Source organism: Mauremys mutica, chromosome 6 (genome assembly GCF_020497125.1).
Source record: "Mauremys mutica isolate MM-2020 ecotype Southern chromosome 6, ASM2049712v1, whole genome shotgun sequence".
In the NCBI taxonomy this organism is placed as follows: domain Eukaryota; kingdom Metazoa; phylum Chordata; order Testudines; family Geoemydidae; genus Mauremys; species Mauremys mutica.
Window position 1 is genome coordinate 26,171,507 of NC_059077.1, and position 13,744 is coordinate 26,185,250.

Here is a 13,744-nt window from a genome sequence, read left to right on the forward strand (position 1 = left end):
AGAGAACTGTCATTTTTTTCTTATATCTTGTAGCTGAAATCATTTCTCACCTCTTCAGATTCAAGAAGAAATTCAGTAAACTGGCAACCCACAACAGTGAGTTGCTTAGATTTGGCATAATCCAGATCCAGGTTGGCATACAATTTACTGCTAGGCTTGTAAAAATACAGCAGTCGTCGGACAAACCTAATTAAGATTAAAATAAGAAGAATTAGTTGATTACCCTAAAAAAAAAATCTTACTGTGCTGCAAGAAATAATATATATGAACTTGTGGGCATGAAAGGGATATTTTGTACACAAGGAGATTTATTCCCAAATTACTAAAATTGTAGTCTGCAGAAACAAAGATCAGGCAGCCCAAATAATTATAGCCAGAGAACAATTTCAGAGATGTGACCACATGAAGAGTCACAAAAAATTCTCTCTGTGCCTTTTGGGAATGCCACAATAAAAGACAAACAAAAAATTTAAGTTATCAAGAAGATTTTTTTTTTTAAACAGCGAACAACAAAAGCAGGCAATAAAACAAGTTCATTCAGTTATAATCTCTTCTGTAACATTTCTCCTGTGGAAAGTTCAGAGATTACTCCCATCTGTCTGTCTATAAGAGTGACCCACTTCCTGTAGTAAGTGCTCTTCTCTTGGCAGATTTAAAAAAAAATTGTGTGTCCTGGTATTTGTTATGTATTTTTAAGAGAAGTCAGACCACATAGTGGCTAGTATGCGTTTGTCTTCAAGAAAAATACATGCCTTCTATGCATGTCACACCATATTTTCCCAAAGTGATACTTCTTATTTGGACAGATTAAACAGATCTTGGGCATTACTAATGATCAAATATGAAGCCCTATAACTGTATTAGTGCAGAGCTACACTGATTCAGGTGGAATCAATTCAGGATTGCAGCAGTAGGGCCCTAAGTTTGTAATTTAAAATTATATTAATATTTTCCATAAATCATTAGCCATTTAGTATACACCTTTCATAGTATAAGAGAACACAGAATGCTTTTTAAGGGATATCAATGACCCTCTATACAAACACTGATTTTTTTTTTATTGTTGTTACAGCAGGAATGAGAGAACAGGCCTCTGTCCAAGTCTGACTGACAAAACACAGGGCAGAGAAATTCCTAAGGAGTCCTCTCAAGGCTGTTTTATATTTTCACAAAACAACCAACTTATAAAGAGCATGTGAGCGAACATAAGTCATAATTAAACATTCATATGATTATGCTTATGTGCATCTCTCAAAGAGTAAGTAAGGCTAGCAATAACTTGAACAACACAATTGTGATTTAATTATTTTTAAGAGCCATATCTGATTACTTTAACACTACAATCATAAGATTTTCACAACATACATTAGACTAAATGCACTGGCACACAGCTCAAGTTGTGTATTTACACGATGGAGAACAAAGCCTGGGGGGAAAAAGTGTTTTGCTGTCAACAATTTTTGAGAATGATACAGTTAACAGTTCATAGCTCAGTCATCCAAGCCTGCAGAAGGTTGGGTTTTTTAAAAATCTATATTAACTGCAACCAATAGTTAGAATATTTTATGACAGTAAAATCATGGAGATAGCTGTTTGCAATTCTGCAAGTGCAGAAATAAGTCTTATAGAAAAAGCTTTTCACAACTTATTGAGCATTTTAAAAAAATCACTCATCCACTGAACAACGCCTGAATACAGTACAAATCCAGGAAACAATTACACAGAATTGTAGACATTCCTTTGAAAAGAGTAATATTACAAATGACTGAATCTGGAAAATAATCCTTTATCACGTATCAGCAGTTAGCAATTATTTTTGTATTGTGTGTGTATGAAAGGGGCAGGAGGAAAGTAGGATACAGTTAGATTATCACACCACCACCACTCATGTTTAGGACAGAATGTAAAAGGTAGCAATCCATTTTTACATTTCCACTTAAAAAGTAGTCTGATTATTTTTACTGAAAGAAATTAAGAGGTCAGAGCAAGGTGTAGTCCTTAAGGCTGCATCTTAGCAGTAGGTTTTCCTCACAAGTCTACAGAAAAATATCCTGTCAATCTCGGCAAAATGAGGAAAACTAAAAGACTGTTTATTCAGATCAATGTCTTAGGTCTACATTATGAGTGACATCCCAAAGATATTTACTAACACTTGAAGCTGGGAGTAGAAGCGATGAAAGAAAAATTCCCTTGTTCCAAAGATTATAAATGTAGATGAAAAACACTGCACTTAGTGTTAGAGCTTTTAGTTCTTAAAAAACACCTACATCTGATTTCAAAATTGTTGCTTTTTTCTTTTAAAAAAAATCTTCACCCTTTCGTTTTGTTTTATAGTACCAGCTGGTATAGTGACCAGGTTTGTTTTACTCAGGAATGTTTCTCAAAATGTTGCTACCAAACACTAAATTGAAGAAATCGTGAAAATATAATCTTTTGAGGTTTAAAATGTAATGAAGTTGTTTGGCTAGGTAATATCCTTCTGTTTTAGAGGATAAATATATTAAGTAGGCAGTTTATTTAGACTTTTTTCCACAGGAAGTCTAAATAAAAGTTTTACATACCTGTGCAACTGTTCATCTTTATAGTTCCTTAGATTTACATTTGGCCACTAGAGAAAGAACAGATATGGCATTATATAAGACTTGTACATCACTCTTGGGTAATTCACTAAAATTTCTTCACTTCTATATATTGACACAGATGCATCAGTTATTATTTAAAAAATTCTCATTAGTTATTCTGTTTGTGTGTGAAAGAGTCTAAAGAAACCACTGAAGAATGCTGTCATTCCAGTAACAAAGTGTCATCACATCTTTACTTTCTTTCAATTAGCTGCACGGTTGAACATAGTTACTCACTCATGGGTGTGGCTGTTTATAAATACAAAATTAATGGTTATCAAGTCTGGAAACATTTTTTTTTAAATGGCAAAGCCAAAGCTGCCTACTCTATTTCCCTGTCACTACCTCCTCATTAGCATTAAATAGAATTCAGCATTAGTGTTAAGGAGAGCACTTTATTTGAGCAAAGCATTTAATGGTGCTGCATGATCATTTAAAGTATCTGAATAGTTCTGAATACAAGCAATGTCACTGACAGAAATATCCGAGACCCTTCACCTAAGGGTAAGGATAAATGTCAGTGTGAATTGGGAAGGGATAGCTCTGGTTTGAGCACTGGCTTGCTAAACCCAGGGTTAAGAGTTCAATCCTTGAGGGGGCCATTTAGGGATCGGGGGCAAAAATCTGTCTGGGGATTGGTCCTGCTTTGAGCAAGAGGTTGGACTAGATGACCTCCTGAGATCCCTTCCAACCCTGATATTCTATGATTCTAACGGTATTTAGGTGGGGAGTTTCAGGGATATGTGCTAAATTGGGTTTTTTTTTAATAATCTAAAATAAGTAAATACCAAATAATTTATATTTGAGATACTAACTTAAAAACACCAGTGAATACTGAGAGATAATAAAACGGCATCTAAACAGGTTAAAATACAAGCAGAAAACAAAATGGGATTTCATTTTGGAGGATCTGAAGCTTCATCCTTTGAAACTTTTAAAATTTAGTTTGACAAAGCACTAGAAAATATATTGTATGGAAAATCCTCCATTGGCAGGAAAATAAACCAGACGTCTTAGTAGTTTTTTATTTTCTAATTTCTCCAATTTTATGAGGAGAAACCTTAGCGGTCTACTAAATGCAATTCTTGTTTTTCAATTCAGAATAAGACAATTGAATAGAAAAACTAGATGACATTTTGAAAAGCAGAAATACCAGAGTATTCAAACACTCCTGATGAAAAAAACCAAACAGGAACCTACTTTCCTGAGACGACTTCAGAAGTATCTTCTCATAGGTTCCTTCTAATATTACAAACTTTAAGCTCACATAAGAAATAAGCCAAATTAGTTTTTTTTATGAAATAGGCGGGAAAAATATCATGAATTTTCTTTGCTCACCTTAAGTACGGTCCCTATCAAATTCCAATTCCACTCAAGGTTCTCTTTATGATGAAGTACTTGACTATCTCTAAGATTCATTACAAGTGCTTCCTCTGTATCCTAGAATATTAGAAAAGAAGTGAAAATAGGAAGTTTCTTTGCAGCACTTTACCCTAACATAAAAAAAGCTTATGATCAAATCTACAATCGTTTAATGAATTGTTGTTGTACTAATTGTACAATTGTACTAATGCTTGACAAACAGCATTCTACAAACAAGGTTACACTATCAGCAGTGAAATAAGCATTATAAAGTCTAAACCTCAAATTAATTTATAGTACATTTTTGAAACTGAAGACAAATTCCAATGAAAAGCATATCCTACATTTCCTCCTTTTTTGCAAAAACCTATAATGTGTGTATACAACTCAACCGGCAGCATTCTGGTACCTGAATGACAGCCTAAAAGTGAAACTGACTAAAAACTCATCTTGAAATTAAATAAACTAGTTGAGTTTCATTGCCAAAGCTTAGAAAAAGCAGTATGTTACATTTTAGCAGTAGGTTTGCAAAGTAACAGTAAGATGCAAAGTAGCAGACAGCAGAAGAAGCAAAAAGTAAATTCAATTTTCAGCATGCCTTCCAGTTCTGGAAGTCAAATATGTTCATTTTTATTATTATTAAAAGTTTTATTTTATTAAAGTTAAAAGCAAACCTCACAATATCCCTTAAATGATCTGGCTGCTGAAGAGAAATTGCATACAGGATCATGGATTAAACAAAAACAGAAGTGGTGATATTAAAAATAAATTAAAAAAAAAAATCGGGATTTCTGGAGAATGGTTTAAAAAACACAACAAATTAACTTCAGAGGCTCTGATATTTAACATTAAGCTTACTAATAGTTAAATGATTAATCAAAATACCTTTAAAACAAAGATATCTTTCTGCACACGGTATTGATCCCTTTTTTGGTGTGTTGAGATTGCCTTCTGAACAATATGATCTAAATGGAGGCTGTAAGGTTTAGGTCCTCGTTTCTTCATCTCATGAAAGCGTTTTAAGCAATTTAGCGCAGCACTGGCTCGTCTAGTAGGGAAAAATATTGATATTTATAGCTGTTCAACTGATTTTACTACAATAAAACACAGGCCACCATTGCTAAGTCTTGTATTAAATAAGCCTGGGTCAACAAAGAAGTTGTCAATGAGATCTTCTATTCCTTCCCTGGCATCCACTTAAGTCCAACATTAACAGATTAAAATTAGAATTTCACCACTTTTTTAATAGTCCAACTTAAATTAAACCCATTTTGTGGATTTTTTTTTAAACACATTCAGCAGAATTTTTAGATATGCAATACTCATACTTTCACAAATGTGTCACCACTATATGACTTTCTACGGCTTACTTCATACTAACTACTCTTTCAATGCAAAAGAAATATAGGCAGAATTATAAGCACAAAAAAAGAATCCCCACCCTCACCCCAAATATGTACAACTTAGTTAGCAGTTAACATTCTTGTCAAATTGTACTCAAGCCTTTCAATAACATCTTGGAAATCTTCATGGAAACCTTTATTATTTTTAGTATTTATGATACCACCTACAGCCGTTGAACTTAGCACCAGAAATTTTACAACAGTACACCTCTAGCCCAATATAACGCTGTCCTCGGGAGCCAAAAAATCTTACCGTGTTATATGTGAAACTGCATTATATTGAACTTTCTTTGATCTCTGGAGTGTGCAGCGCCCCCCCCCCCCACTGCCCCTCCCCGAGTGCTGCTTTTCCGTGTTATATCCGAATTCGTGTTATATCGGGTCGTGTTATATCGGGGTAGAAGTGTAGTTTAAAAATAATTCAGTGATTATCATTAAAAGCACAATGGAGAAATTAAAATATCAAGGAATTTCTTTCCTGGTTTTATCATCATCGGATACAAATTTGAAAAGCCAGATCAAAAATAAATACTGAGAATAACCTGGGCCATCACAAATAATAAAAAAACAAAAATAAATACTGAGAATAATACTGAGCAATCACAAATAGTGACTACAATACTTTGCACAATTTACTACAAAATTGTTTAGCTTTGTAAAGGACATAATACTTAAGCACACTCAATAGTGTAAAAGCACCTAGAGTTATGGATAGTCGATTTATAGAAATTTGGAATAAATCAAATTAATCTGACTTCTGTCATGAATAAAATACACTACATGCAAAAATTCACTGTTCTGAAATTGAACTGCAAAAAAGTAAAATTTTAGTAAAAAATCGTAAACATTTAATTCATTTTCTTCTTTCATATTTACTGAGAGGAATAAACGGCTTTTACAGATATTTAGTTTTAGTCAGTGTTGCTGGCATATAGCTCTCAATTCATTATTGTGACAGTGCCAGACAAAAAACTATTTGTGTAAATACTAGCAAATACAGTATGTCTGCTCCATCAAATGCAGTGGTAAATGTTTGAAGCTTCTGCTTTGTTTGTGCCTCATGTTTAAACAGACCTACAATATAAGAAACATTTTGAAAATTAGTGGAAGCCTCAAACAAAAGAAGCTGTAGCAGGAGACAGAAGCTATTTCTCTGGGTTTTTTAAATCACTGTCTTTTGGACAGTCAAAGTCTTTCTGAGACTGAGCATTTATATTTCTAGTTCCTGAGTTTTCAGAGAGAAAGTCTAACATTGAACTTCAATTTTTAATTTTGCTATTAATGCTTCATAAATTTGACAAATTACTAATTAATATAGCTAGAGTTAAACATTTGGCTAAGGCAAGGTTTTTGCACAGTCATTCCTAATTTTAAAGGCTTAACCTTTCCAGAAGGTTAAACACTAAACAACTTCAAACACTTAAGGGAGACAAGATTCAGAACACATCTCAAGTAATGTGGTTTATACTGTTTGGTCAGATATTAATTCATGATGATGTTGTTGTTGTTAATAATAATAATAAAGTTCTCCTTAGTAATATGAACTCCCTTGTAAAAATAATTCTTGTAATACCTGATGCAAAGTAGTTTTGATACGACAAACTTGCTCATATCAAAATCTTTCTTCCAATTCTGTCTGAATTTCAGGATTAATTATGGTCACAATATTGCAACTTTGGAACTGATATACTGTACACTGAAACAATATTTACCTGTACTGCATATATGTACTAACCATTAATAACTACAGACGTAAATCCAGTAAGGGTCGAAACATATTTATGTATGCACACTTTAAAAAAAAAACAGCAGTTTTTAACTGTAATAAATATATATTGTATATGTTCACACATTCTCAGTATCTTAGTACAACATAATATGCTTACAGTCTTTTCTCCTTCAGGATATCAAATGATGCTGCCATATTCATTAGCGTTGGTAAGCAGTGCAAGTGATGGCTATGCGAATGAGGAAGGATTGTGTTTGCCTGAAAGAGATACATTTGTCATTAAAAACTAGGTCCAGCTATTCATCAATCTTATACTTTTTTGGCCATATCCCACAAAAATCCCACAGATTTTAACAGAACTTTTCTATGCAGAACAATGAGACAGTATGACTCCATTTACCCTTTTCATATAACACAGCTCTATGTTAGAACACTCTCTTATACATGATTACAGATTCCCATTACATTAAGCCTTTTTACTAAAAAGGCACAACCTTGAAATATACTACATTTGTTAAAAGGCATTTAAAATAGTTCTAGAGACTGCACTTGCCTCTAAAGTCTCCTGTTAACCTGTGGTTTTACAATCAAATTAAACAGTGAAAATGATAATACAAAATGTTGTCAAATGCCCAAAGTAAACAAACTGAAAGACAGCAAAAAATATTCCTTTCAATTGTAGTAGTCCATGATGATACTTGTAACAATACTCAGGAAAAAATATGAAACAGAAATGAGAGGTTTTCAGTTGCTAGTGACCCTTTGGAAAACTTTAAAGATTTGGCTGCCAAAAATGTTGTTGTAGATGCCGCAACTACAAAAATGCACAAAAATATTTCTTCAAGTGTTGAAATAAGGATCAAACCCTATTGTCCGGAATGGTAAAGAATTTAATCCAGTCAGAATAAATCTTAAAGGCCTACACACAAATATCTCCGTTTTAAGAATATTAAGATTCAAAGTCAAGCATCAAAATTAGAAAATACTAGAATGCAGGGTTGCCCATCAAACCGTAATTTACTCACTCCCCCTTCACACACATCCCCACCCGCACTCACCCTGGGTGTATGCATTATGACAAAGTCTTTAATTACATACTATTTTTTCCAAAGGGCCTTTGCCTCATTCAGCACACAGGATGGACCTGCTCTGGGATGAAAAAATATTGTCTGTAGGACTCCTCCCTCCCCCTTTATATGTTGCAGAAGTTGTAAGTGTGTAGTGAATGAAAAAAAGGACTGCAGGAAGAGAAAAGCTGGTCTCATGGTTAAGGCAAGCATAACAATATGTGACACTACCAATCCTATCAATAATGAACAATAAGCCCTGACTTACCATGTGCAAAAGTTCTCCTAACAGGATTGTTGCTCTAACAGACACATGGTCATCACTGCTTGTAATTACTTCAACCAGACCCTTAAAGAAAAGTAAACATGTACTGAAATAGCTGCATTTAATGTACACATATTTTAGTATTATTTTGAGGAAATGATCATTCTAACGTAAACTCTGCACTTACTTCTAAAAGTCCATTAGTAATAAAAGCCGAAAGAACCAAAGCCAAATAATTATCCATGAGGTCAGGTCTGAAGAAAAAAACAAACCACGCATACAATGTAAGATGTGTAGTTTCTTCTTCTGTTTTTATTTTTCATTATAAAAATTAGAAAACAATACAGCTTGTGTCAAACACCACCACAACAATCATCCAGTTTCAGTCACAAAATGCTACCTTGATCTGGCTCGATGGGGTAATATAGTTTTAGATTCAGCTGCTACAAAACCATCAGAAAGTCTCCAACAGTCCTGAAACCGACTTGGATCTAGAGCAAGAAAAACATGGACATAAGTAATTGTAACATTTAACTTTAAAGGGTCATTTTAATATCTGCAGTTGCATTTATTAGAATAAATTATTCATTACATTAGCAACAATAAGTGGTTTTGTTTGTTTCTTCTAATCGCCAGTGTAGACCAAAACAGTACAAATAAATGTTCACATTCTTCACTTTAATACAGCACTGAACTTGTAATTAGCAAATATCATAATTTAGACTAACTAAAATGTAATGAGACACACAAGGTGGCTGAGGTAATATCTTTTACTGGATCAACTAAAAGAGACAAAGCTCAGAATGTACGTTATACATGAGCACCAGTTCTCAGACTGCAGAGAAGTAGTATTGCTAACAATATGAGCATGATTTGTTCTACTATACACTGACTGCTAAACAGTGGGTCAGACAACAGAATTCTGTAATCTAGACCAAGCTTTAGTCAGCAACTCTGCCAAAGATTTAGCTTGGGAGGCTGGGAAAACTGCACACTACTGCAGGGTAGAAGGGAGAGGCTAATTCCTGTCCTCTGCCCTTCCTCCTGAGTCCATACTCCTGCAGTGAAAAACAAAGGAGAGGCTGCTTCTACAGAGTTGCAGGAGAGTGTGGCTTCTCCTGATATAAAACTAGCACTCCTCAGTAAAAGGACATTTGACACTGCAGCCTCACATGTCCACCTCAAGGGGATTATGGAAAATCTGCAGTACGGATGAGAGTTCCCGTATAATTACACGGCCAAACCAGACAGTGTCTGCGCAAAAGAATAAATGGACACAAATCTAACATCAGGAATCATAACATTCAAAAACCAGAAGAACACTTCAGTCTCTCTGGTCACTAAATAACAGACCTAAAAGTGGCAATTCTTCAACAAAAAAACTTCAAAACAGACTCCAACACGAAATTGCAGAACTGGAATTAATTTGCAAACTGGACACCATCAGATTAGACCTGAATGAAGACTGGGAGTGGTTGGGTCATTACAAAACCTAAAGTATCAGAGGGATAGCCGTGTTAGTCTGGATCTGTAAAAGCAGCAAAGAATCCTGTGGCACCTTATAGACGTTTTGCAGCATGAATACCCACTTCTTCAGATGGCATGCTGCAAAACGTCTGTTAGTCTATAAGGTGCCACAGGATACAAAACCTAAACTATTTTCCCCAATACTAATGTCCCCCTACTGTTACTCACACCTTCTTGTCAACTGTTTGAAATAGGCCACTCTCATTATCACTTCAAAAGTTATTTTTCCTTCTTTGGTATCCTGCTATTAAGTGAATTGTCTCGTTAGACTGACCTCACACTTAGTAAGGCAACTCCCATCCTTTCATGTATTTATTTATACCTGCTCCTGTATATTCCACTTCATGCATCTGATGAAGTGGGTTCTAGTCCACAAAGCCTACGCCCAAATAAATGTGTTAGTCTCTAAGGTGCCACAAGGATTCCTCGTTGTTTTTATATTTGTAAAGGCATTGGAAATAAAGATTAAATCTATTTGCTGTGTGGAAAAAATGCAACAAACAGAAAACTGATTAAAGTCAGATGTTTAGAAAAATACAAGATTGACTGTTAAAACAGTGTTTTAAAGTAAAGTGCTAGCCACATGTGGTCATGGGTGATAATACCTTTAAATAACATTAGCAGCAATGTCGCATTTCAGAGGTGATGTTCCTTGAAATTATATAATTAGCCTACTAAAACTTAACTCATTTAGAATTCTTGTGTATTGCTGAAATGCATTCTACCTCTCCAATGCATCTTAGATGAAAAAAGTGTACACAGCAACATTATTATTTAAATTTGACAAATGAATCTCAAAATGTACTAATTTTAATTAGACTTATTTGGAATATGTTTAAGAAGTAAAATGTACCACTGATAGCAGCAAGAATTCACATTATTAAAGATGAATTCTCTTATGCAATCCTACAACATTCCCCACCCTCCCAATAATAGATATCAACTATAGATTTGTGACTCTGACCTAACTTTTGATAACTCCTTCTCTACAGTAAGTATCCTATTAACTTACAGCGATACATTTACCTGGTGTCTTTTAAGATTAACTGCACCCAGTGCATCTCCTGTACTACTTTTACAGCTGAAGTAATAAAATCAACAAAAGCCAGAACAATGGAGATACACTTGAAAGTAATCAACAGCTGAAAACAAGCAAACTTTAAACAAGTATTTTTAAAAAACAAATTAAATGATGAAATAGTCAATATTGACATGACTTACTGTGGCAGGGAAAACCCCAAAGGACTCAAATTTTAGAAGAATTAAATAAGTAGGATGACCTGTACTGTGCACTGATTTTTAATACCTACCTACACTGAGAAGGGCTTCTATGAATTCTTCTGTCACAACAGGGAGAGGAAGGCGAAATATATCATAAAGAACCTCAAGTAGACCTCGCTACAAATACAAAAGGAAAATATTTATTTTCATAAGCTATTAGAAACCTGAACTTCACTTTAAAGCTAGTAGAAAAAGTCACTGTCTTGAAAGTTAGAAAGTTATCCAAAATTAAAAATACCTTTAAATATAACTATTTGAAGCAGGCTATCAAGCAGCAAAAACTGCTACACTCAATTTGTCTTGACTTTTTTTTATTTTTAAAACTTTATTTTTATTGTTTTTATATAAAGAAAGCAATATAATGAAACCAAAAAACATAGAAAAGAGGAACTAGCGTTTAAAGTTCAATGTTCATAATTTGCTAAACCTGTAAACCCCTCCCCCAAGAAAACACAAACCAATTAAACCCCAAAACAAAACAAACAAAAATTCTGAACTCATAAAGGTCATGCAGTGACTAAATAGATAAATAAGTGAGAACACAGTCTATGAATATCAGGATCTAATATGTACTAAACTTCAAAGGTGTGTAATAGTTTCATGTGTGACTAGACATCATATTTGTCCAAGTGTTTCTATTAGTCATTTTTTCCAATAATGCAGTAGTAGAGAGTTCATTCAGCCAATTGCAGATTTTCTAAAAGTAACTTCTTCTAGCCACTAGAATAGTTACTATAAACCATTTCTTAATGTTAACTAATAATTCCAACTCATTCGGCATCCCTAAAACACACAAGCTTGGAGAAGGGAAAATAGTGACAATGTTTTTGGAACACTGTATATAATATGCTGTAACGTGTTTGAGAGGTTTAGAGGATGTACAAAAGGATGGCATGGTCTCCAACACTCACTCAGCATTGCTAATCTAGCCTTAAAGAATCTGGAGTCCAGTAGCACCTGTTTAATATCTTGCTCTGGAAGAATAGCAGGGACTTGAAGTATTCTTTCATGTTAAGCCAGATATCTTTCCAGATTTCAGTTCAGATAGTAAGGCTAAGTTCTTTTTCCAATTTTCTTTGAGACTGAGAGAATACTGCAAAAAACTTATAGATGGCAAAACATTAAGCCATCTATAAAGTCATTCCTACACAGTGACTTGTTTCCTTATTTCTTAACATGTTCACCTAGAGGAGAGAGAGTTAAAACACACCAATTGTTCCCTATTAGTGTATAAAACCTTGAGCATAGCCACTGAAAGAAGGAACTGAGAGACAGCAGTGGCTGGTATTTGTCACACATGTAATAGAAAATCAGCTGATCATCTTCAATTTTTGTTAATCCTTTTTCTATCCAAATGGTCTTAAGCATGGAGTTGGCCCTCATCCTGAGGTGCGGGTTTATCCTAGAGTGATACAGAAAATAAGTAAGATTGGATGCTGTAACGTATTGCAGTATGCCCCATGTAGAAGCAAAGATTGGATTTTTCCTTAAGGGTACAGATAGACTCCAAATGGCATAAACTAAGCTTTTTTTTAATCTCAAACCAAGCCAATACATATATAGAGCCACCATTGGATGTGAACCACCTTAAAATAGAACGCATTTGGAATACTGTATAATATAAATGCAAATCTGGCTATCCCATACCTCCAGTTGCCCAGTATTTCAGGGTCTTGTGACACCCACGAGGCAATTTTTTATCCCATATACACTGCATAATATACCTATTTTTATTTGAACAAAGGGCATGGGAAACATTTTGAAAGACAAGAGGCTAATCATAAGTCAATCCTGGGAAAACATTTATTTTGGCTACTTCTATTCTCCACAGTAAAGATGTCAGTCTAATACACCATCTCATTACAACCTTGGAAGTTTGTTTAAATATGTAGTGCATACTTAATCAATTTTCAGAAGATTAAGACAAATCTTAATACTTAAGTAAGTGATCTCCTTGTATATTTGAAATTGAGAATAATGAAATTGAGATGGGTCTAATATTTTGGATACACCCATTGTTTGTGATTCATTCCAATTAATGAGAAAACCAGAGATCTCTCCAAAAATGTCAACTACATCAATTATGGCACAGATGAGGATGGATTCTTCAAAAATACAAAAATATCATAAGCATATAAACTGATTTTGTTCTTCCCGGTTCACACCTTCAATGGCTGAGAACTGATAACGTACACAGCATTGCTTTGAGAGAGATTAAAAAAAGAGACGACAGAGGACAACTCTGTTGTCCTATTTTCTAGTTGAAATCCTGGAAAAAAAATTCATTAGTTGACAGTGAAACAAGGGAGAGGTGTATAATACACTAATCCAGTTCAGGAATATTGGACAAAATTATTATTATTGTTATTTTTAAAAGGAGCAGCCATTGGATAAGTCCATTCAACCCTGTCAAAGACCTTCTCAGCATCTAGAGAAAGCTATAGAGGAAATTTCTGACATATGAGCTTGCTGGATCCAGTAATTTTTTT

The 13,744-nt window shown here is 34.2% G+C and overlaps 1 protein-coding gene across 1 annotated transcript in view; it reads right to left on the reverse strand.

Annotated features, from left to right (window-relative positions):
* The window catches only part of RICTOR (RPTOR independent companion of MTOR complex 2), a 170,397-nt gene that overhangs the window by 45,279 nt on the left and 111,374 nt on the right, over positions 1-13,744 (reverse strand). The window contains exons 12-20 of the mRNA XM_045021191.1: positions 11,285-11,372; positions 8,848-8,938; positions 8,635-8,701; positions 8,451-8,531; positions 7,273-7,373; positions 4,869-5,031; positions 3,960-4,061; positions 2,562-2,608; positions 51-186 (exon numbers count right to left, since the gene is read on the reverse strand). Coding sequence (XP_044877126.1) covers positions 51-186; positions 2,562-2,608; positions 3,960-4,061; positions 4,869-5,031; positions 7,273-7,373; positions 8,451-8,531; positions 8,635-8,701; positions 8,848-8,938; positions 11,285-11,372 — 876 coding nt within the window. The remainder of the gene's footprint in view (positions 1-50; positions 187-2,561; positions 2,609-3,959; positions 4,062-4,868; positions 5,032-7,272; positions 7,374-8,450; positions 8,532-8,634; positions 8,702-8,847; positions 8,939-11,284; positions 11,373-13,744) is intronic.